The 26,623-nt window shown below is 39.5% G+C and overlaps 1 protein-coding gene across 1 annotated transcript in view; it reads left to right on the top strand.

The window, feature by feature from the left end:
- LOC147724659 (uncharacterized) overlaps positions 1-26,623 on the top strand; it is a 1,014,146-nt gene that overhangs the window by 433,093 nt on the left and 554,430 nt on the right. Inside the window, exons 11-12 of the mRNA XM_086918077.1 lie at positions 25,580-25,675; positions 25,788-25,898. Coding sequence (XP_086774203.1) covers positions 25,580-25,675; positions 25,788-25,898 — 207 coding nt within the window. The remainder of the gene's footprint in view (positions 1-25,579; positions 25,676-25,787; positions 25,899-26,623) is intronic.

Raw genomic sequence — 26,623 nt, 5'->3', positions numbered from 1 at the left:
CCAAAATATCGTGTTAGAAATTTCGAAGGTGTAGAATATCGATGTCAAGAATATCGTTGGACAGAATATCGACCCTAAGGTAAGTAATATCGAAATTCTTTATATCGATGTAAGTAATATCGAATTTAGTAATATCAATAGCATATATATAGATGTCACTAATTTCGATGACACTAATATCGATATTTGTATAATTTTTTTGTTTTTTATTATGTATGTGTTATATGTTTTACTTAAGTATTTAAAATAAATAATATTATATGTGTATTCATTTAATATATTAAAACATTTATTTATAAGCAAATTATATGTTTTAGTACCGGAGCGGGTTGTGAGTTTATAGGGGAATAGGGTGGGAAGTAATTTAATTATGTTTAATTAATTATTAGTTAATTGGAATTATAAATTAATTTTAATTAATTGCTAATTAATTTTAATTAATTAGAAAATAATTTCAATTAATTGATAAAGATGTTCTGTAGCGGGTTGTGGGTTTATAGGGGAATAGGGTGGGAAGTACTTTAGTTATGAAAAAAATTAATTATTAATTAGTAGTTATTAATAAATAATTTTTAAACATTGGAAAATAAATGTATATAATTGGTAATTAATTTAAATTAATTGATTGATTGATATATATGTTCTGTAGCGGGTTGTGGGTTTATAGGGGAATAGGGTGGGTAGTAATTTAATTATGTTTAATTAATTATTAATTAGTAGGAATTATAAAGTATTTGTAATTAATTGCAAAGTAATTTCAATTAATTGATAATTAATTTTAATTAATTGGTAATTAATTTTAATTAATTGGTAAATAATTTTAATTAATTCATACATAGATGAATGTGTTCTGTTGTGGGTAGTGGGTTTATAGGGGAATATGGTGGGAATTAATTTAAATGTAATTAAGTAATAATGTTTTTAAACTAATTGTTTTTTTTTTGTTCAAATCTTTTTTATTAGACAATGAAGGGAAAAGGGAAAAGAAGTCAGTTGTGAACCAATAATACATACAATCATGTCAGTACATTGTTAAGATCAAGGAAGTAAGAACTAAGAATAACAAATAAGAGAGAAAAAAAAATAATAAATAAGCAATAAAATGGAGTAACACACCGCTCTTTCTAGAGCCACACCGTAGAGCGGATATACAGTCAAGCATCAGGATGACATTGTGACACGAAGAGACAGTGTATTTACAGGAGGTGTGTCCGAAATGGTTATGACAACCAGATTACAGTTCCGCAGTACGATGTGAGGAAACAGCATCCCCCTGCTCTCGGTGTGGGTTTGATTAAAGTTAGTTTCCCAAAATAAAATATACAGCATGTAAGCAACCATCTTGTTCATGCATATTATGTCAAGAATACAGCTTATGAAACCACAATGGAACTCAACAGGGCAATTGTTTTTTTAATAATATAATTGATAATTAATTATTAATTGGTAATGACATATTATAAAATGGTATTTTTAAATATTTATCTTTGGTTAAAAATATTTTGATAATCATGTCTTTAATAATTATGTATAGGTATTGTGTATGGTTTATATTTATTTAATAGTTTTTATTTTTATTACCAAAAAAAGCTTTCCTTTATAAGTATGTTATTTTAACCCCTACGCTATCCAACAATTTCCCTACTGTTGCAGTCTCTAGAGTTGGAATAGTAATTGTTACCCCTACGCTATCCAACGCTTTCCCTACTGTAGCACTCTCTGGAGTTGAAATAGTAATTTTTACTCCTACGCTATCCAACGCTTTCCCTACTGTAGCACTCTCTGGAGTGAGAATAGTAATTTTTACCCTTACGCTATCCAACGCTTTCCCTACTGTTGCACTCTGTGGAGGGGGAATAGTAATTTTTACCCCTACGCTATCCAACGTTTTCCCTACTGTAGCACTCTCTGGAGTGGGAATAGTAATTTTTACCCCTACGCTATCCAACACTTTCCCTACTGTTGCACTCTCTGGAGTAGGAATAGTAATTTTACCCCTATGCTATCCAAACCTTTCCCTACTGTTGCACTCTCTGGAGTGGGAATAGTAATTTTTACCCCTACGCTATCCAACGCTTTCCCAACTGTTGCACTCTCAGGAGTGTGAATAGTAATTTTTACTCCTACACTATCCAACGCTTTCCCTACTGTTGCACTCTCTGGAGTGGGAATAGTAATTATTACCCTTACGCTATCCAACGTTTTAATTAATTAATGTAAAAAATATTATAAGTATATTTAATTATTTATATTTTTAACATTTTGGGGTCGATTCCGATCCGGTAAAATAATTCGCCGTACGATTCGTATTCGTAGCCGTCTCCGTACGACTCGTACACACCCCGTACGACCCGACGAGTACGATCCGGACCAGGGTATCAGGAGGCGAGTCGTACGGTCCACGTCAGGTAAGGGCGATTCGTACGGAAAAGCGCACACTCACATACACACCGTACGGCACGTACCCCCCATGATCGCAGGGGTACGCGCCGTACCCCTGCGATCATGGGGGGTAAGTGCCGTACACCCAGCATACATGGGGTACGTGCCGAACACCCAGCATACATGGGGTACACCGCGTACCCCATGTACGCTGGGTGTACGACACGTACCCCCCATGAACGCAGTGGTACGGCGCGTACCCCTGCGATAATGGGGGTACGCACCATACCCGGGGAGGGCTGTTCCGTGCCTGTTTCGGGGCGAACTCTGCTTGTACAGCAGTTTTCAGCTCCTGTAGAAAAAGGGTCGTACGGAGCGTACCCAACACGATTCGTACTTGCCGGGTCGGAAAGAGCAGCCGCAAACAGTACAGAAGTCACGTACAGCGGGTTCCGAGGGCGATTCGTACGGGGATACGAGTCGTACGGTGTCTTGTATGACTCGTACGGAGTACGGCTCCTGGTACGAATCGTACTTCGTCGTACGTACGGGACGTTTACGGGTACGATTCGTACGGGGAAAAAACGCTCTGTACGACGATTCGGAGCGCTTTTTACCGGATCGGAATCGACCCCTTTATGTTATTGTTTTATGTTTGTAAATGTATTAGTAAATTACAATATGTTTTATTAATTTATAAATTAGTAAAATAATTATTAGTATTTATTGTGCAGTACATATATATTATATATTTACTTATATATTTAATTAATGTATTATTATTATATATGTATTATTTATTAAGTTTAAACATAATTAGATACTTTTAACTATGTACATTTTATTTATTAATGTTATTTACTTTATTTTACATTTATATTAAAAAAAACGATATTTTTAACATCGATATTTTTAACAACTATATTATTGTTTCGATATTTTTGTACTTATCATGTTGTAGATATGATGTCGATATTCTTGCCCTCGATATTTTTGACTCGATATTCCTGTAGGTCGATATTTTGGTGGTCGATATTTTGTCAGTGATCCATTCCGGACGTTTGACTGATTATGAAAACGTTCCTGCTATTGGAAAAAATATGTATACATGTAATTTGATACACTATATAGGACTGCGTTTGTCTAAATCGTTGCGTTGCTTTTTTGTATCTAGTCTGCTGCACCCCATCGTCTCCCTCCGATGCGCACCCAGGCCTCACTGCTCATCTTTTCGTGGACAGGACACCTTCTACATCATGTAGTCCTGATCTGTCACTAAGAAGTCTCACATATGGTGCTGAGTTTTGATATTGGTATGGCTAACGACATACTTGTGCTCTCATCATCATCATCGCAGATTCTTCACCCGCTCAGTCCTACCGGTACCACTAACTCGGTGACGAAAGAGGCCACACACGTAGTGGTGGGCCCACTGTTCGGTGGTTTGGGCCGCCATGAGGCGTCCGAACCACCAGGAGGCCATCACAGCGTTTGCGATGGGAGCAAGTCTAGAATGGCGTAGAGCACGTGCACCCCGTCTTTTTTATTCGTAGGGTCACGTTTGTAGTGATGCATGTGCTGGATGGGTGTGGTATGGGTGTATACCAGCCATGAGGGAGTGTGTGTGTGCCGTTTTGACAAGTAGACCTGGAATTAAGAAATCACTACAATGGAAATCTGGGCAATGTTGCGTTTTTGTTTGTTCCTGGTATCATAAGTGGAGTGGGCTGGCCTGACGTATGCCAGTTCTCCGCGAGGCTCCGAACCATGATTCCGGAACTATGGGCGTGGTTCCGTCGTGAGCTATATGAAAAATCATGTGATTCGGGTGTCCGTTTTGTAGTGCTGACATCACCCGGGTCTTAAACGCAAATGTGTCATTATATCTGTGAAGTTCAACAATTGGCCAACATGGAAGGTACGGGGTATCACTGACTCTATATTCGTTCATAGTTACACATAAAAGATAGTGGACCTGACATATTTCTGCGATTATGAATGTTTATTGTACATTCAGTGGAGTGTTGTAGCTGCAGTAATGCAGGGCTGTGAAATGTTTAAGTTGCAGAATTTTGGCACATGAAGGGCAGCTAATATATATACATATGTGGTCATTCCGGTAGAATGAAGAACTTTATGCTGGAAATCAGTGTTCGAGTCTCGGAGTTGCGTCCACATCCTGTTATTGTAGAGAAATGACGTAATCTACGCGTGCCTGAAAATGTAGTGTAAATATGGTGCTTATGTAGATTGCTGATATACTTTTGGGTTGATTTTGCGCTATATAAATATGCTTTAAAAAAAAAAAAGGAGGAATAGCCCACACTGACTGTCACAGGGAAGATGGTTGCATACGCTACACTATTTATAGTACAATATAATATGGTAGGACTCTGGGGCAGCATTTTAGAAACATATTAAATACACAGACATAGATAGATAGTGGAAGTGGGTACGGGCACAAATGCTCAACTCCATTTTATTACGTTGTTGTTGGTAACAAGTAGAATATTATTTATGATATCATACACAGATATTTAATCATAAACAGTTGCTGACTTCTGTTGTATTAATGCAGGAGCATTGTATGTGAAAAAATACACAGAACATTCTATCATAAAGGATTCATGAGTTGTGGTGCACTGAGGTAGGGGCGGTTTGTGTGCAGCCTGCGATGATGCGTGGTCCAGGTAGACCGCACTGGTAAAAATGTGTTTTGACTATTGAATTTTGCCTTAACAAGGGCACATGGCGATTATTTACGGTGTACTGAGTTAGTGGTACATCTGGCGTTTATCGCTTGCTCACCTTGTGATGATGCGTGGTCTGAGCGGGCTGTACTGAAATCATTCATTGTTGTATACAGGACTATATGAACTTTTGAGGGGGACAAAAAAAGTAGCATCAATGGTTATCAATTGCTCTGCAAACTAGGTCTACTGATTGCTCCCCATTACAAATTGAACAATTGCACTTCACTCTATGCATTCTAACTTTCTCACATTGTGGACGAATGTCTGGTGGCGATGTTGAAGGTGATACCCCCGAGGTACTTGGTATTGCCGGTGGTGGAGGTACATTTTGGCACAATTTTCTACATTGTTTGTTATCATAGTTCACAGAATGAAACAATTGAAGGTGGTTGCACATACTTGCAATGCAACAGCACTATTTTTTTCTCTGCTTTAAATAAATTGAGGCTGCATTTAATGCTGTCTATAGTGTAGATGAAAAGGTATATTCAAGTTGTGAACCCTACTGTGCACACTGTACATGGATGCTAGTAGTCAGTACAGTTATAGAACAATGCTTTTTTTCACTTTTTTTTAACACAATCTGAATGCATACAGGATAATTGACTGCATTAAATAAATCAAGGTTGAATTTCCTACTGTCTATAGTGTATATGCAAAGGTGAATTCAAGTTGTAAACCCTGTTGTCCGCAGTGTACATCTTAGGGTGGAGGTGCATCATCTGCAATTATGATTGAAGTGGAAGATAGAATATGTATGCAGCGTGCATTTTATTATTGAACTAAATTTATAAGTGATATAAAATAAGTTTTTCTAGGAAGCATAATAAAGGGATATTGTGTAGGGTTTGATAGGTGTTATACTTACTTTGGTTTATACTGAGTTAGTGGTATGTAAAACAAGAAGGTTCTGTGGAGCCTGCAATGATGCGTGGTCCAAGCAGTCTGTATTGATAGTAATGTTTTTTGTGTTGTGAATGGTGCCTTAGTAAGGCCACGTGATAATCATTTTTGGTGCACTGAGTTACTAGTATCTTTGGTGCTTAGCGTGTACATATTCTGAAATGATGCGTGGTCTGGGGGAGGAAAAGTAATTGAAGTAATGTGTTTTTCGATTGGATTGTGCATGAATTCCACTTAAAAGAGATAGTATGCCTCATTGCTGACATAAAACTGAAAACACAGTAATATTTTTCTCCCTTAAATAAATCGAGAGTGAATTTTATGTTGTTTGTGGTGCTTATGCGCCACTGATATGAAGCTGTAAACTCTTTTGATCACAGTGTACGTTTGAAAAGAGAACTCACTGTTTTTTGTGGCATCCTTTTATAAAATAGTCTTTGCCTTACATAAATCAAGGATATCATGAATGCTGTCCGTAGTTTAGATGTAAAGCTGAATTCAAGTTGTGAACCCTGCTCTCCGCAGAGTACATTTATGGCAGTAGTCCACAGAAACATAGACAAATGCTTTTTTGTTACATACATTAACAAAATCTGACAACACTGTAAAATTGTCTTTGCCTTACATAAATCGAGAATGAATTCAATGTTGCCTGTAGTGCTTAACCGCTTCTGGTATCAAGTTGTGAATCCTGCTGTCCGCAGTGTACATTTGAAGGCAGTACTTAGTACAGACATTGAGGAATTTTTTTTGTGGCATTCATTAACAAAATTGTCTCAGCGTTACATAAATCAAGGATATCTTGAATGCAGTCCATAGTATAGATGGAAAGCTGAATTCAAGTTGTGAAACCTGTTGTATGCAGTGTAGATAGAAGGCAGTAGTCGACACAAAGATCGATGAATGGTATTTTGTCACAGTTAACAGAATCTGAGGACATAGTACAATTATCTTTGCCTTAAATAAAACAAGGCTGGATTCAATGCTGTCCATAGTGTTGATGCAAAGCTGAATTCAAGTTGTGAACCCTGCTGTCCGCAGTTTAGATTGAAGACTGTAGTGAGCACAGTTATAGATGAATGCTTTTTGTCACATTCTTTTACAAAATTGGAAGACATAGAATCCATTTGTCTCTACCTTAAATAAAGCAAGGCTGAATTCAACGCTGCCTGTAGTTCAGAAGCAAATCTGAATTCAAGTTGTGAATCCTGCTGTCCGCAATGGAGATTGAAGGCAGAAGTCGATACAGACATAAGCCTGCGGTGCCGTGGCGCTGAGTTTGGAATCGGCCTGTATCGACGAAGCACGCGGTCATGGCAGCAGCCACGTAGCAGGGTGCAGACCTTCGCTGTGGCAGGGTCTCTTCTCTTTGCAGAAGTGAACCACGCCCAAGGCGTAGCCTAATTATTTATAGTCTTACGTTGGCGTTGTGTACATTGGAGTAGCCCACTCCGCTTCTGTTTCAAAGGGGGGAGGGGTGAACACAGCTACATGAGCGAAATATTCCCCAGTGTCTGAGATATTATGGTTGCCTCCACTATTCAGTACACTACACGTATCAATGGTGTATGTACACACTGAAAAGTTTTTGATTTCTATTGTGAATTGTGTATAGTATCTCACCGGTAGTCTTAGCGTTGTGTACATTATTGTTGATGTTCGAGTTCTTTCCCTTATACATACTTGGTTGCCACATCTCTTTAGGTTAAGGTAGTGTACTGTTGAGGAGATATATTATTTTGGAAAGGTCCGTAGTACTGTTTTGCGCTGCCTCTGAGGTAGTAGGGGGGAGGGGTTCGTGGGGATGGTTGTGGTGATCGTGGTGCTGGGTATTGTGATTTTGTTGGGTGTCGGAAGTGTATAATTAGAACCTCTATCACATATTGCTCTTTAAACATGGGTGTGAGTTGAATGTAATTCACGCATTACATATTCAACGTTCTTACAGCACTTAAATGTTTATGTTAATTTGTTAGTGGTAAGTGGAACTATTGCCTGATTTTTTAGGTGGCATTGCAGATTTAATTTGTTGTTGAAAATATGGGAAAGTGGTCAATATTATAATTAGGAATTGTCATTTAAAAAACCTTCAAAATTCACCGAAAAAACCATAGGTTTCAGGCAGGTTATAGTTAGGAATTAGCATTTAAAAAACCTTTGAAATTCACTGAAAAAACCATAGGTTTCAGGCAGGTTATAGTTAGGAATTATCATTTAAAAAACCTTCGAAGGTTATTGAAAAAAAACATAGGTTTCAGAGGTGTTATAGTTAGCTGGACATTTCACTCATACAAAACCATTGAAATTCCTCCGTTATAGTTAGTTGTACTAACTGTAACTCTTGCGCCCGCAATCCACTGGTGATGATGTCACATATTACATAATTCATGACATGGTCAGTGACATCACTGATGACATCACTGATAACTCAAATGACATCACTGATGACATCTTCCACGTGACAATCGGATACACTTCATCATACGCTACTATAATCTTTCATCACTCACTGTAAAATACAGAGTACCGTATTTGAATTCATTGACACAGCAATACAAGTATCTAAAAACCCACTCAGTGATTCTAGATCTACACAAATATCTAATCAATTACCTATAGATTCACTTATACATGCTGTCAATGATCAATAGAACACTATCAAATATACTTATACACCTATATTGACATTACACACCAGCACACATCCTATTTACTTATGCAGTCATCCTACTCACTTATGCAAACAATGGATCATACTTATATTTACTCAGCTACACACTTATACAAACATCACTTCATTTATTCATATAGATAGTAACTCATACTTAGTGTGTTATAAAATCACTATTACAAGTATACAGTTATCCATACAGTCACTTATGCAATCAATGAGTCTTATGTATACTTATTTATATACAACAAATGTCACATACATTGCCTTTTATTATTCTAGTTTGTTGGACATGTACCATTGAGAGATATATTTGCTCATTAGTACATCCATATACATATTCGTTCACCCAAACAACTATTATAATATGTACTCTTAACATCATATTCCTACTGAATCAACTATTGACACATCTTTGGGCAGTCACACACCCCCACCGAACCACACACACATTTTCTCTCCCATACAAATAATCAGTTAACTAATCAATAACTAATATACACTTTCACGTAGCTAGTAACCAAATGGTGCAACAGTTTAAACAACAACTGAGAAAATAATTCAGATATTCACACAGTTTAGTCACTATCCAATATATATTTTGTTTTAATCTTTTTTTTTTTGTTTTTAGTCCTCATTTCAACATTAGCGTCTGCAAATTTCACAATAAAAACCCATTCCATCCTGGGCGCCCTGGGCCTATGTTTTTGCATTCGCTTTAGGCCGACCAGGCCAGCTTCTTTTGTGCGAGGCTTGGTGCAATCATTGGACCATTGAGACCTTAGACCAGCCTCATTTCTGTACCCCAAGATACCAGTGGTGGCCAGATGTTTTTATCACTCTTGTATACCAGGCCCTGGTCCAATCGCGCAATGCCCAATGCTGCTCCCAGCCAATTTTCATAAAGCAGAGAATTAGAGTCTTTCCACAATTTACAGATCTCCCTGCTGGCAATTAGGATCAGGCAAAGAAATAAGCCCATTTGCACAGTGGAAAGCTGACTTGTAAGATCATTGTCCAGACCAAAGATGACTTGGGCAAGGTTGAGCTTCAGCTTGAGGTTAAAAATACCTTCCAGGGTGTGCTCCGCATTATGCCAAACGTCTCTTAAATGGGCACATTAAAAAAATATATGTATATCGTCCACCTCAACCAAACCACGTCTAGAACACTAGGGAGGTGGGCAAGGAGCAAATTTAGCAATTTTCTTAGGCGTATAGTACAACCTATTAAGAATGTAAAAGTGATTCTTTTTTAGAGAAGCCGGTTTGACAAACTTATATAAGGTTTGGATGGACAGAGCGTATAGATTAACAGATGTATCTCCCAAAACAGATAAATTCCATACTAAATGGGAGGGGGGAAGCTCTGCGTCCTCAACATCTAGCAAACTCCTATACCAAAATCCAACCTCCTTGTTTCTTAAATTTACATTCTGGAGTCTATACTCAATCTCCTAGTTTCCGCCTGTATGCTCCTTCTCTGCTGAAAACCAAGAGCATAATTGCAGATATTTAAATCTAGAGAAAGAGTCAACAATTTTACTCTTAAAATCTCCCAAGGGTGGACACCGTCCGAAGATATTAAATCGGACCAGATCGAAATTCCTGCCTTCATAATAGGGGAGGCTAAATTGTCTTCTAGACACACAGGCAGACCCGGGGAATCCCAGATTGGGGCAAAGTCTGAATAGTATCCTATCCCCCAACTCGCCTTGACATTATGCCACACATTAAGGTCAGATTTTAATACCTTTAGGCGAACCTTCTTAAAAAACCTTGGCGCCCCGAACTTATAAAGGAATCCAATGCCCCCTCCGTCGAAGTTGGCCAAGACGCTCAAAATCCTCCCCCAATTAGTTTCAACAGGACTTGAAAGTAAACAATGAATATTTTTGAACTGAAAGCCAAGAGAATACCAAAACACATCTGGAAGGGCTAGGCCCCCCTTTAATAGCCTTTATTTTAGCTTCTTCCAGGATAACCTGGAGTTTTAATTAGCCCAGATGAAGCTATCTATTTTGCTTTGAATTTTACCCAAGAGCTTACGTGGGAAATCAAGTGGAATAGTGCTAAATAAATACGTCAATTTAGGCAAGAAAACCATTTTGACAAGATTTACCCAGCCATAGATGGTAAGGGGTAGATTCTGCCACCTGGAAAAAAGATGGTCAATTTCCTTAGTCACTTTCCTCAGATTGATCACGGGAATATCCGTTAGATCCTGTGCTATGGCTATTCCCAAATACCTAAACTCCCTGCAGCATCTTCCAGACCAGCTATCAATGCTTCAGCACATTACCTCAGTCTTGGAGGAGTTGACTAAATACCCAGAGTACAGACAAAAATTCCTTCAGGGTAGCTTCTACCCTAGGGAGCACTTCCGCAGAATTGTTGGTATAAACCAGCAGGTCGTCTGCGAATAAGGCCAACTTGCAGCTATAATCTGAGACTTGGAAAGGAGTAATTTGTATGTCCAGTCTCAGAGCTTGGGCAAGAGGTTCGATCTAAATATCGAACAACAAGGGCGAAATTGGACACCCCTGTTGTGTTCCCCTTTTTATACTAAAACTTGATGTCAGTGAGCCATTCAAGAGGAAAACTGCAGAGGCGCCCTCGTAGCATCTAATGAAGGTTTGTATGAATGTTAAATCGAAACCCATCATTTTAAAGTCTCCCAAAGGTAGGCCTAGTTGACACGATCGAACGCCTTGGCTGCATCGTATGCAGCCACTGCCAAGGGTTCCGACCGTGCCAATGCCAGATTGATGCAACCAATTAGCTGTAAAGTTTGTTCCTAGATGAACCTTCCCGGAATGAAGGCCTTTTAATCTACATTGATCAACTGCGGAACTATCTTGACCAACCTCCCTGCCAAAATGCTGGCAAAGATCTTATAATCCGCATTTTGCATGGAGATTGGTCTATAGGCATCCGCTTTAAGAGGATCTTTTCCGGGCTTCAAAATAAGCACTATTGTTGCTTCCTTCCATGACGGGGGGACCCTACCTTCTGAGCTGGAAATATAATTAAAAAGTTCACATAGTCAAGGGACTATCACGTCTTGGAGGGCCTTATAAACTTCCCCCGGGAGAGCAACCGTCCCTGCGGCTTTGTTATTCCTAATCTTTTTTATATGGAGCATGATTTCCTCTTCTGAAATGGGGCCATCAAGCATATCCCGACCATCTCCTGTCAATGTTGGTGGGGCTTTATTTTTCAGCCATTCTTGGATTGAATCAGTGCTTGGAGTTATCTCCTCTTCATACAGCTTAGAAAACAAAGAAAGAAGGTGCCTTTACAGGTCCTCCTGATTACAAGAGGTCGCACCAGTCTGATCTATGATCAGTTTATTGATGTTATTCTTTACCCGGTCCACCTTTGCCTTCCAAGCCAAAGTGGCTCCTGATATTTCCCCATATTCATAGTTTTCCATATTATGGGCTGCCCATTGAGCTCTTACTTTTTGGTCTAGCTTTCCCCTATAATCTAGTCACAGGCGCTCCAAGTTTTTTTGTTTTTTTTTGTTTAGGATGGTCCCCAATGGGAGTTGACCCATGTGCTGAGGGTCGACCCCTACATACATTCCTTATATTTTTGGGGAAATGTGTGATTCCCCTGGGGATCATGACAGCCCTCAGCAAAAACAAATTCCCTCAAAAAATTGATCTTGCTAAAATTATTTGTCTAAAAATTTTAGTTTTAGGGTTTTCAGCCAGACGTAATCCATTAGTTTGTTGTGTCATTCACATTTTTCTCCCACCCACTGCAGCATACATATAAGACAATTACTCTGACACTTCAGGGCTAGAGACAAGATTCTCTCCTTGATAGTATAAGTGAGAAAATGCACCAAGATTTTCCTGGGGCGCTCTTTTCCAGGATTTCTCCTATATGGGTCGCGGTGGACCCTTTGGATATCGGCAATCAAATCCAAATCAACGTCTGGAGAATCTTTTAAGATGGTTACCTTCAAGAGAGAGACCACAAAGTTCTTGATATCACCCCCTTCCAGGTCTTCAGGAACCTTTAACATTTTCAGATTATTTTTCCTGGAATGGTTTTCAAGGCGCTTGATGTCGTCTTTCACTTCTCGGTTTTGTTGGACCAGCTTTTCCATCGTGACAGAAGAAAAACATAGAACCTCCTTAATCTTGGGGATCTCTGCCTCAAGAGCGTCCGTTCTCTGTGAGACCTCTTCCACTTTCTGCGCCAATAGATCACAAGAGGCCTGGATAGCGATTTGATTGGCCTCTGAGATTGTAAACCTCCTGGTGATATCTTTCCCCTTCTCTGGTACGGTGCTAAGATCATTTCCCTGGTCTAGGCTCTGAATATCTAATGCTGAAAAGCTATTTGATAATTCCACAGACGGATGCACTGTTACCTGCTGGTCTTGCAGTGCACACCCCTCTCCTGTTACTTTGACAAGGGCACTAGAAGGAGACTGAGAACTTTCAACAGGGCTGGCCAAGGTGGCAGCAGTGGGAGCAGTAGAAGTGGCAGCCATAATGGTATTTTTATCTTGCCCCCGGTGTGAGGTAGTGATAGAGAGAACCTTGTAATAAGATTTCAATGATGGCATAATTTTTTGTTTAGTAGAAGGTCCCTCTCTTTTTTTTTCCCTGCCTCTTCCCTTGCCAGGAGGTCTTCCTTCTGCAATGTGGGTACCTTTTCCCTGTCTGGTAGCAACCTTCACTTTTATGATGGGGGGTGAAATTACCTGAGGTCTAGGCAGCACTGAGATAATGTTAGGAACCCTATTACGCAAGGTGTATCGGCAGAAAGGAGGCTCAGATGATAATATTGCGTTGGCGCAATGCGAATCACTGCTGGGGGCACTGCACACTCACTTCTCCATGCAATTTGATACTTCTTGTGAGTATGCAGTCTCGACTGTGTCGGCATGTAACTTCGAGGAGACTCCACCCTCTACAATTTTACCCCGCTTATGGACCACTACATCCCCCCCCCTCCCCGAGACCACCAAGGGGGGAGGAAACTGAGCAGCAACAGAGCCCAACCGGATCCACACAGGGAGCTTCAAGACTTCACCTTGGCCTCTGTGACAAAAGAGTCCAGCAGCACCAACATTACCGTCACAGAGATGAGCCTCCACCTCCGCGTCCTCTGCGTCCTCTGCCTTGGCTCTCTCCACACTGTTCTCCCTTCCAAATGCTGGCACACCGCTGCCCTTGACGTAATGGAGAACGGACCCCCCCCCCCCCGAGGGAAGACAGCTGGAGCTGCAAACCAAATGTCCTCCGCCTCCTTGCCGCGCCGACAATGCGAAACCACGGAGGCTCAAAAACCGCTCCGCCCACAACGACGCGCACCATTAAAACAGCGCTTCGCCAAGACCGCTCCAAAAAGGTAAAGAAAAGGTAAAAAAAAGCACCAGGCGTACGGATTTTAACTATTCCCAATAGTCTTTAGACAATATTACAGGGAAAAAAAATTTAAAAAGGAACTCTGCAAGCCGCTGGCCGCTGGCCGCTATCGCGGCGGGTCAGATGCCACACATCGAGGGAGCTCCGCCGCAGCGTTAGCTTCCGGCCGCCATGTTCCCCCGCACGCTCCCCACTATCCAATATATTTAGTAAGACACTATAAATTAGTGAAGTAAACAGTCAATTCCACTGCTACTAAATCCTCCATCCAGACACTTATACATCCATTCATCCTTCAATGCAGATTGCTAGATATACATATTATATATTGACATATGGAACCAAACCACATTCACTGGATGATGTCATCAGTGATGTCATTTGAGATGTCATCAGTGATGTCACTGACCATGTCATGAATGAGTACAACTAACAATAATGGAGGAATTTCAATGGTCTTGTATAAGTGAAATGTCCAGCTAACTATAACACCCCTGAAACTTATGTTTTTTTCAATGAACTTCTAAGGTTTTTTAAATGATAATTCCTGACTATAACCTGCCTGAAACCTATGTTTTTTTCAGTGAAATTAAAATGTTTTTTAAATATTAATTTCTAAATATAACCTGTCTCAAACCTATGGTTTTTTCAGTGAATTTGAAGGGTCTTTCTAAATGCTAATTCCTAACTATAACCTGCCTGAAACATATGGTTTTTTCAGTGAATATATATATATATATATATATATATATATATATATATATATATATATATATATATATATATATATTCACTGAAAAAACCATAGGTTATAGACCATATATAGTTAGGGATTAGCATTTACAAAACCTTATTTTACTTGCACAAAACCATTGAAATTCCATATATAGTTAGTTGCACTAACTATATATCGCGCACCCGCAATCCACTGCTAATGATGTCACATATTACATCATTCATGACATGGTCAGTGACATCACTGATGACATCTCAAATGACATCACTGATGACATCACTGATGACATCTCAAATGACATCACTGATGACATCACTGATGACAACACCCAGTGACTGTATGTTTCTGTAAAGTTAAAATATGTCTTACATATTGAAAAATGAGTGGATGTATAAGTGTCTGGATGAAGGATTTAGTAGGTGCATGACTGACTGTATGAGAGAATGATTAAATGTGTCTCACTGAGTGCATGGGTTAGTGACTAAACTGTCTTAATTTGTGCATCATTATATATGTTGTTCTGAAAACTGCTGCATGTTTAAATCAGTAGCTATATGTGTAACTATATGGGTTATTGAATGGTTGCCCAAGTATTTGTATGGGAGACTGAGTATGTGTGTGGGTGGCTGGGAGGTGTATGACTCTGTGCATAGATGTGTGAGCAGTTGATTCACTAAATGTATGGGTTCAAAAGTGCATTTGGAAACAGCTGTATGGACAGTTGACTGTGTGCATGAGTGTATTGGTTAGTGAATGGATATCTCAGTGCTACATGTCAAAGTAAGTACATATGTAAAACACAGTCCATGTGAGAGGTGACATATATAAATAACTGTGCATAAGAGCCAGTGAATGTGTGAGTGGCTGTATGGATCATTGTGAACTTGTATCAGGGATTGTATAAGACAGTAAATATGTGTTAGTATATGTTTGAATAAGTAAGGTGTGTATAACTGTATAGTTGAGGAAATGGAGGTGTGATTGATTGTTTGCATAACTGACTAGGTGTGTGAGTAACTCCATGGATAAGTGACAGTCTGTGAGTGTCTGTTTATACTGATTGTATCTAAGGTTATATTAGAGTCTGAAGATGTTCATTGTATTATCACATAAATGATATCATCAGTGATGTGATCAGTGATGTCATTTGAGATGTCATCAGTGATGTCATCAGTGATGTCATTTGAGATGTCATCAGTGATGTCATCAGTGATGTCACTGACCATGTCATGAATGATGTAATATGTGACATCATTAGCAGTGGATTGCTGGTGCGCGATATATAGTTAGTGCAACTAACTATATATGGAATTTCAATGGTTTTGTGCAAGTAAAATAAGGTTTTGGAAATGCTAATCCCTAACTATATATGGTCTATAACCTATGGTTTTTTCAGTGAATTTTCAAGGTTTTGTAAATGCAAATTCCTAACTATATATGGTCTATAACCTATGGTTTTTTCAGTGAATTTCATTGGTTTTTTAAAAGCTAATATCTATAGCTGTAAAATATATTCTTTATTACGTGACGTATCACATAGCCCGTGAGACGCCTCATGACGCATTGCATAACCGTGACGTATCGTCTCTGCAGCGCAAACAAAACCCGTAACGTAAGCGCGCCGGAGCACGCTTACAGATATATATATATATTTTTTTAACCTTAATTAGACAAAATCCACACGTGCACATATCTTGAGGCCTTGCAAAGGCACATCAAACAAACAGTCCCTACAATTTTGCCAAGTTTGGTGGAAATCTACTCCTTTAAATTTTATTTTACTGTTTCTCTTGATTTTCCCCTTGTTACGCTTACCGGAACGCTACCCGGTATGCAAACAAACGCTCCAAAAACACAATATGTCAGACTCCAGTTACGCTGCCGGTTAGCTGCCCGGTTTCTTTGCCCCGTGGGGAACTTTAATAGCCCCCTCATCAATCCTAGGGGTTCAGGAGGGGTCTACCTTACCCCTTTCCTTCATTTACACCTTTTTTTTTTCCACCTCTTGTCTCTCGATCCCACGAGAGACAAGATGGCGGCCGCTCCGGACTGTTTAGAATGTTAACAGCCAATCAGCTTCTCCTCAGACTCCCGTTACGCTGCCGGTTAGCTGCCCAGTTAGCTGCCCGGTTCGCGTACCGGGACGGGCCTCTACGGCGAAAAATCGCATTTTTTTTTTTGCCCCGCTGGGCACTTTAATATCCCCCTTATCAATCCTAGGGGGTCAGGAGGGGTCTACCTTGCCCCCTTTCCTTCATTTCCCCCTTCGTTTTTCACCACCTCTTGTCTCTCGATCCTACAGAGAGACAAGATGGCAGCCGCTCCGGACTGTTTACAATGTTGACAGCCAATCAGCTACTCCTCAGACTCCCGTTACGCTGCCGGTTAGCTGCCCGGTTAGCTGCCCGGTTCGCATACCAAGACGCGTCCCCACGGCGAAAAAATCTGATTTTTTTTTTTATTTTTTTTTTTGCGCCGCGTGGCTCTATAATATCCCCCTCATCAATCCTAGGGGGTCAGAAGGGGTCTACCTTGCCCCCTTTCCTTCATTTCCCCCTTTGTTTTGGCCTCCTCTTGTCTCTCAATCCTACCGAGAGACAAGATGGCGGCCGCTCCGGACTGTTTAGAATGTTGACAGACACCGGAGAGCCAATCAGCGTCGCTTTGCAAAGCTCCGTTACGCGAAAAGTACGCAAACCGGAGCGCTGCCCGGAGCGCTGTTACAGATATATATCTTGTTTTGAACGTTAATTTCTCAAAATCCACTGGAGCACATGTATTGAGACCTAGCAAAGGCACATCGGGCTAACAGTCCCTACAATTTTGCCAAGTTTCGTGCAAATCCATTCAGCCGTTCGAGCTAAAAGTGAGGCCAACCGCCCTATGGAAATTAACATGGGAAAAACGCGTTTTGGGACCCCCCTTTTTTCTCGGCCCCCCCTTGACGAACCCCACCCAAATTTTCAGGGGCTGCTCAGAAACAAAATGTGCCATTTTCCTGAAAATTTCAGCCAATTCCGTCAAACAAACGCCAAAGTTATTAGACATAGGATTTTTTCTCTATGAGATTTTTGAAAATTCTAACTATATATACCTACTGGCTATCGCCAGTAGGATATATATATATATATATATATATATATATATATATATATATATATATATATAAAGGTTCCTCCCCAGCCTGCTCTGCGTTCGCAGACACCGCCTCCACGCCAACAAGGAAGAGGACCGGACCAGCCAATTCAGCAAGATGGTATTTTATTTCAAGATTAAAACAGAACCAGCGACGCGTTTCGGGCGGGAAGCCCTTGTTCACGCTGCTATATATATATATATATATATATATTCCACAAAATTTCTCCCCCTCGAGGCAGAAAAACGGAGTCGCATTCAAGACAAAATCCAGCACAGCGCAGCAGTTAAGTTTCTTTCGTGATTTTATTCATCCATGGGGTCAGAAAAACAAAAAACCAACGCGTTTCGACAGCGTCCGCTGTCTTGTTCACGTGAACAAGACAGCGGACGCTGTCGAAACGCGTTGGTTTTTTGTTTTTCTGACCCCATGGATGAATAAAATCACGAAAGAAACTTAACTGCTGCGCTGTGCTGGATTTTGTCTTGAATGCGACTCCGTGTTTTCTGCCTCGAGGGGGAGAAATTTTGTGGAATAGAAAGCAGTTGGGCTCAACTGCGGGAGCGACGCGACCACAATTGTAGCGCCGACCTGGGAAAGGAGGGAGCCATAAGGAGGTGATATATATATATATATATATAAATATATATATTACCTACTGGCGGTCGCCAGTAGGTATATATAGTTAGGATTTTTTCTCTATGGGATACCTGAAGCCATCTTGATTGGAATAAAGTGGTAACTCTTAAAACATTTAATTTAAAAAGAAACAACATGAGGGGGTATATTTTGCCATAGAAAGTATGATTAGTGCTGCAGAATGAAAAATTAGGGCACATTTTGAGTGACTTCTCAAATCCTTTTCTATTTCATTAAAACATTCTGACATGCAGTCTCCCAAAATGGCCACCAGAGACAAAAGAGCCCAAATGTAGCCCAAATATCACCCAGATGTAGCCCAAGTATAGCCCAATGACAGAATGTCCCAGAGTGTTCTAAAGAACAACTAGAGCGCTAACAGTCCTACTTATTACAAAGGTATGGCACACCTGAAGCCATCTTGATTGGAATAAAGTGGTAACTCTTAAAACATTTAATTTAAAAAGAAACAACATGAGGGGGTATATTTTGCCATAGAAAGTATGATTAGTGCTGCAGAATGAAAAATTAGGGCACATTTTGAGTGACTTCTCAAATCCTTTTCTATTTCATTAAAACATTCTGACATGCAGTCTCCCAAAATGGCCACCAGAGACAAAAGAGCCCAAATGTAGCCCAAATATCACCCAGATGTAGCCCAAGTATAGCCCAATGACAGAATGTCCCAGAGTGTTCTTAAGAACAACTAGAGCGCTAACAGTCCTACTTATTACAAAGGTATAGCACACCTGGAGCCATCGTGATGGGAATAAAGTGGTAACTCTTAAAACATTTTGCGAATTCCTAACTATATATGGTCTATAACCTATGGTTTTTTCAGTGAATATATATATATATATATATATATATATATATATATATATATATATATATATATGCCAAATCCCCTTTCCTCCAAGAAGACCGGGACACTTCGCCGGCGGTGCGACTCGGGCTGGAGGTTCCACGTACTTCAACAGTACCACGCACTCCACACAGGCAATAACGATTATTACTCCGTCTGTATGGTCATATTCAGGGTTTATTCATAAAACAATAAGCCATCAAAAAAAAACTACGCGTTTCGGCGGGTAACCGCCTTGCTCACGGGTAAAGCATTACTGCATGGCCATTGCTTATATTTAGTGCACGTGATCACACACATAAACAAACAACACAGAAAGAAGACTTTCACAGTTTTTTGAGTCGGCCATCTTAGAACGGGTTGTGGTAACTCCTAAACCAACGGAAACAGTGTCTTAAATCATTACAAGTTACAATTGGGCAACAAACAAATTGATTGTTCAAATTTAGTCGTTGGGTGATATTACATTGTTGACAAACATTGTTATATATGTCTTAGAAAATGTTCTTTGCATCTGCTACATAGTGAAAAGCATATCGATTGAAGCAAATTAAACCTGAACACATTGTACATCTGACAAGAAGCAACATGTTCCTATTATAACTAGATTATCAAAATAATAATAATAATAAAAACATTTGTTACGCGCCTGAATACACTAGGACAGTGCGTCTCCGCGCTAGGATGCGTTCCAACACTAGAAATCAAAAGCAGACCATGGAGAAGAGAAGCAGGAGAAGAAGAAGACCATCAGAAGAGTTAATCAACATGCCCGTTGACTACATGAATAGAATTATATTAACCTTAGTGATTCAGGCACTCGTATTTTGCATGTGTGGCACACATGATACATCGTTCCAGTTAATCACCCAAACGAACAAATTAATATTGCGTGTGCCGTTCTGTTATTAAATGTACCACAGTTTCCAAAAATTACTAGTGAGCCTCCTAATTATGGGCTTGTGGGTATAACAATTACCTGGGTCCCAAGTGGGTCAACAAGGGGATGGAGCCTTAATGCTTAATGATTTATGCCAAGTGGCAGTGCTCGATAGTAGGAAGAAAGACAAAATTGTATAAACAATCAATAGTGGGACTTGACCATGTCTCGTCCACATTAACCCTACTATAACCTAGACTGGGAATATGTGGCAATTCATCTAACCAATAAACGGCTGGGCCAAGATTAATAGTGCACTTGCCCGGTGGCATTTCCAAAAAGAGGAGAAGAGATCCAATCAGAAATAAGGAATTCATCACAAAACATAAACAAAACCAAAACAGTCAGTACCCAAGTGGGTTAAGTAATGGTTCTTCTCAATTTCAATAGTTCCTATACTCCAACCCGGTTAGTTAAATATGCAGTCCATATAATTCATTCTTCCAATTTTCTTATTCATTAAGGTATGCTCCTTTTCCAATTTCCAAATCCACTTGATGTGTAATATCCCAATCTAAAAAGAAAATGCCCATGGCTCATTATTGATCAGACAAAGGTTACACCTGCAACCCTATGAATAGATGCGACTCCATTTTGTGTTAAATTAAAAACAAGTGCATTTAAGTGAACGTTAAAAACATTGCAGAAGACATTTAGACTCAGTATAATTCATAATCGTCTCAAAACAGAACAAAGCAAACGAGAACAGCCAAGGATATTAAGGGATTCTATACTTGCATGGCCTGTAAGGCCTGTAAATTCAGCTGCAATATCAAGAAAGTCTTTTACCCAGTTGAAAATGTAGAAAAACCGATTGATAAACATTTGACCTGCCTTTCAGATCACTGCATTTATGTACTAACATGTCCGTGTTCCAAGAAATATGTGGGCAGTACCATGTTTGCTGCCAAGAAACGGGTGTTAGAACATATGAGAGCGATCCAAAACAAAGACCTCTTGCTCTGCATTTCGAAGAATTTCACCACAGCAATCGTGATATGTTACACTTCTTTGTTGTAGACAGGATACCACCCAGCAATAGAGGAGGCGATAGAATTCGCAAATTACGACAATTGGAATCTCAATACATTCTTAATTTAGATTTCAAGATCCCTAAAGGGTTGAATTCTGAGGAAGAAATGGCATTGTTTCTGGGAGAATAATTGCATATCAGTTAAATTCCAATTAGAACCTGGGAATGTATGTAATACTACTGCTATCAACCCCCTTTAGGGGCTCACAATTTTTGATCCTTGGCAGTTCTCCTTTGCTTTGTTCTGTTTTGAGATGATTATGAATTATACTGAGTCTAAATGTCTTCCGCAATGTTATTAACGTTCACTTAAATGCACTTGTTTTTAATGTAACACAAAATGGAGTCGCATCTATTCATAGGGTTGGAGGTGTAACCTTTGTCTGATCAATAATGAGCCATGGGTATTTTCTTTTTAGATTGGGATATTACACATCAAGTGGATTTGGAAATTGGAAAAGGAGCATACCTTAACAAATAAGAAAATCGGAAGAATGAATTATATGGACTGCATATTTAACTAACCGGGTTGGAGTATAGGAACTATTGAAATTGAGAAGAACCATTACTTAACCCACTTGGGTACTGACTGTTTTGGTTTTGTTTATGTTTTGTGATGAATTCCTTATTTCTGATTGGATCTCTTCCCCTCTTTTTAGAAATGCCACCGGGCAAGTGCACTATTAATCCTGGCCCAGCCGTTTATTGGTTAGATGAATTGCCACATATTCCCAGTCTAGGTTATAGTAGGGTTAATGTGGAGGAGACATGGTCAAGTCCCACTATTGATTGTTTATACAATTTTGTCTTTCTTCCTACTATCGAGCACTGCCACTTGGCATAAATCATTAAGCATTAAGGCTCCATCCCCTTGTTGACCCACTTGGGACCCAGGTAATTGTTATACCCACAAGCCCATAATTAGGAGGCTCACTAGTAATTTTTGGAAACTGTGGTACATTTAATAACAGAACGGCACACGCAATATTAATTTGTTCGTTTGGGTGAATAACTGGAACGATGTATCATGTATGCCACACACGCAAAATGCGAGTGCCTGAATCACTAAGGTTAATATAATTTTATTCATGTAGTCAACGGGCATGTTGATTAACTTTTCTGATAAACTAGTTATAATAGGAACATGTTGCTTCTTGTCAGATGTACAATGTGTTCAGGTTTAATTTGCTTCAATCGATATGCTTTTCACTATGTAGCAGATGCAAAGAACCTTTTCTAAGACATATATAACAATGTTTGTCAACAATGTAATATCACCCAACGACTAAATTTGAACAATCAATTTGTTTGTTGCCCAATTGTAACTTGTAATGATTTAAGACACCGTTTCCGTTGGTTTAGGAGTTACCACAACCCGTTCTAAGATGGCCGACTCAAAAAACTGTGAAAGTGTGCTTTCTGTGTTATTTGTTTATGTGTGTGATCACGTGCACTAAATATAAGCAATGGCCATGCAGTAATGCTTTACCCGTGAGCAAGGCGGTTACCCGCCGAAACGCGTAGTTTTTTTTTGATGGCTTATGGTTTTATGAATAAACCCTGAATATGACCATACAGACGGAGTATTAATCGTTATTGCCTGTGCGGAGTGCGTGGTACTGTTGAAGTACGTGAAACTGCATATATATATATATATATATATATATATATATATATATATATATATATATATATATATATATATATATATATATATATATATATATATATATATATATATATATATATATATATTTTTTTTTTTTGTGTGTGTTTAGGATGGTCCCCAATGGGAGTTGACCCATGTGCTGAGGGTCGACCCCTACATACATTCCTTATATTTTTGGGGAAATGTGTGATTCCCCTGGGGATCATGACAGCCCTCAGCAAAAACAAATTCCCTCAAAAAACTGATCTTGCTAAAATTATTTGTCTAAAAATTTGAGTTTTAGGGTTTTCAGCCAGACGTAATCCATTAGTTTGTTGTGTCATTCATATTTTTCTCCCACCCACTTCAGCATACATATAAGACAATTACTCTGCCCACTTCAGCCATTGCCGAACTTCAAAGTCAATGTAGATCATTGTCTGTAATAGGATTGACTTCACACTGGGGTAATCTTATGAACAGTGTGATTTCTGTGTTGTTGAAATAAGATTGTGTTGTGTTTTTATGACACCTATAAATATGTCGCCACTATTAGCACTACCACCGCTTGCTGATTCATTTTTATTTCAATACATTTAAGATTAATGGAAGAGATTGGGCTGGCACAATTATTTCTAGTCACATTAATTGTTGTTTGAATTTGGTTGTTTACCTAAAAATTTCACCCACTGAATATAAATGGAATCAGTGACATAATATTGGAAACAAAAGTATAGTGTAGACACAATATTATGTCAAAAATATTGTTGACCAAAATATGGAGACTGTAAGCGCAAATAGGTAACTACAGATTTACTATTCTTAATTCCACATCTACGTACCTTGAAGATGTATGTATCATCAAGGTACATATATTTGGAGTTATATATAGTAAAACGTTGCTTACCTTTAGAAAGTAATCTTCATGATTTTTTGTCCCTGTTATTCTTGAAACAATATTTTGTCTAAACTTCATATAAATGGGTTACCATAGTCCGGGTCGGGTTTTAAGGGCTTGTGGTCCATGTGTACATATATGCCCTTTCACAAGGAACACATCCACACACAAAGTAGATCCCTTCAGTGCTAAGGACTACTCTTAATGTGTGTTTTTTTGAGACCAAGAAAATATTTTAACATTTAGCCATTTTTTAAAGAAAATAATAAGGAGATGGCAGTTAACAAACAATAAAGTTTTGCAAAAACCATGACAGAACAAAGTATGGTTTGCCAAAGCCAAAAGGCTGGTGGCCAACGCCAGACGTATTGGCTTGGTCATTTCTTGTTGAATATGGCAATGTGCTACAGCAGTGGGTTTCTCGTATTCACAGCATCCTTCAAAATGCATCTGCTGCTTTCATGTATGTGTAGATGGTGGAAAATGTTTTGTCTTCATGGTATTTCAGTGCAGTTGCCTTAGTATACCAGCAAGGCATTCCTTTTAAAGGGGGTACTCTTCCAGTCCGTGAAGTCCATTCCAGATATTTATTGCCATAGGCAAACTATCTTCAAACTCAAACACAGCAAAACATCTGATGAACCAGCAGAGTACAAATAAAATAAGAGTTGTATCTACTGTGTTCCAAAATACATACATATTCATTTGAAAGCACAATGTGACTACCATAAATGTATGTCTGGAACAGAAAACTAAATTAGGACTGTTGAAGCGCGTATGTGCAGTATGCAACTAGGATTCGTAGATAGTGTGATGTGCTTTGTGAGAGAGTCCATATGTGTTCTGTGAGCTTGTTTATGTGACTCTGTGTCCTGTGTGAGCGGGTACATGTATATCTAATAATTCTGTGTAGTCTGTGTGTGGTCACTGCAAGTCAGGCCTCCTGTGTTCGTTGTAGCCCGTAGTCCGTGGATGACTGTGCATCTGTAAATGTTTGTTTGTCGATACCTTTGTCAGTGCACTGATCTGTGTACCCATGGATTTCTGTAGGTGTGTTGCTATGCATGGACACGGATGCCTTAATCTTTTGTTTTTTAGTCTCTGCATATGCGTATTTATATGGTATTTATGTTAATGTGTGTATGGATTTGATCTGTGGTGTGTACGTTATTGGCTTTGTCAATGCTTCTTATATCTGGGTCTATTCTGGTGTAGCCCAGGCCGTACATTCTACGGCAGTATAGGCCATGATATGAGGTGCTACTGTTAGACAATGCAATGCACACAGAGGCTGCTGTAGTTGAAGAGGGTGCCACTCTGCTTACATCAGGTGCTGAGTAGTGTATTTTTCCACAAAGGCATTTAATATCATATCGAACGTTTCATGACAGCTTCACGTTTCATAAGCAGAGACTAGGCAGATGAATAAATCAGTGAGGCCTTCTTCACGCGGGTCATGGGAGCTGATATAGCCTTGATACATAACGCCTGCCCTGCCTTATCAAGTTATCTGCAGAGGTGCTGGAACTAAAGCTGTCATCGCGAGATTTCTTATCATCCTTATCTTTTTTGTCTCCATGCTTTAGCTGGAAGTGATTGTTCAAACTCACCAACTGGACATTATCATGCATCCTGTGATCCAGAAATTAATTGAGATAAAGTGGAAGCGCTTCGGAAGGCAAGTTTTCATCCTCTCCTTAGTGAAATGCAGTTATCAGACACCAGCCAAGCCCAGGGCAGCCGTCTCTTCCGGTCCTAACTTGTCATCTTCCTTTATGCGCTTCTTACAGGAAGAACATCGCCATTAAGTTGATTTTAAATCTCATCTTTACTATTTCCTGGACTGCCCTCGGTATTGCAGCAGGATTAGAGAGGTCGGAGGAGAATCCCTACGTGTTTCCTGAGGTAAGTCCTAAAATGTACAACACTCCATTGCTTTGCAGCTAGCTTTGAGCTGTATACAGCTTAATACATACATGAAGTCACAGAAGAGGTGTGTTTGTGAAGCTCACCTTCACCCAAAGGGATACCGTAGCACTACTGGCAGTTAAGAAATGTTTAAAGTAGCCCAACAGATAGGTACTTATCTTATCTTGTCAATCTGATGGGTGAAAGGCTTAGTAGCTTCTGTGTAACAAATTACCATGGTGGTCAAGCACAGATCCCGGCAGAGGTTGCATTATTCCACCGTGCTACCACATCTAAATAAACCACGTGGGACACTCGCCTTACTATGGAGTTCCTAATACTTCTGAATGTCAGATTCCCACTCCAGGGCTATTCCAGAGCACAGTAATCCACAGTGCCAATATGATAACTGAAGAGGAGAAGTTTGCATTATAACACTGAAGTAGACCGATTACACATATACATTTGATGAATAAAGGGATGGCATTGCTGAACATCCTGTACCTATTGTGTGTGTAAAACAACTGTGAGTGGGATGGAAGGGCTTAACACACAAGGTGTATCATACGACTGGAATGTGTTAAGTATCTTACTTCTCAACAGACATGCACAGGGTTGACTGCCAGTATTTGCTCATGTGAACCAAAGAGGAAAGCCAGAGTGTTGAAAATACAGAAGGTAAACAGTTTACTTTCTGTTCCAGCAGCTGAGACCAGAGGTAG

This window comes from Lissotriton vulgaris, chromosome 4_1 (genome assembly GCF_964263255.1).
Source record: "Lissotriton vulgaris chromosome 4_1, aLisVul1.2, whole genome shotgun sequence".
Classification (NCBI taxonomy): Eukaryota; Metazoa; Chordata; class Amphibia; order Caudata; family Salamandridae; genus Lissotriton; species Lissotriton vulgaris.
This window is presented reverse-complemented; position numbering and strand designations above follow the sequence as displayed.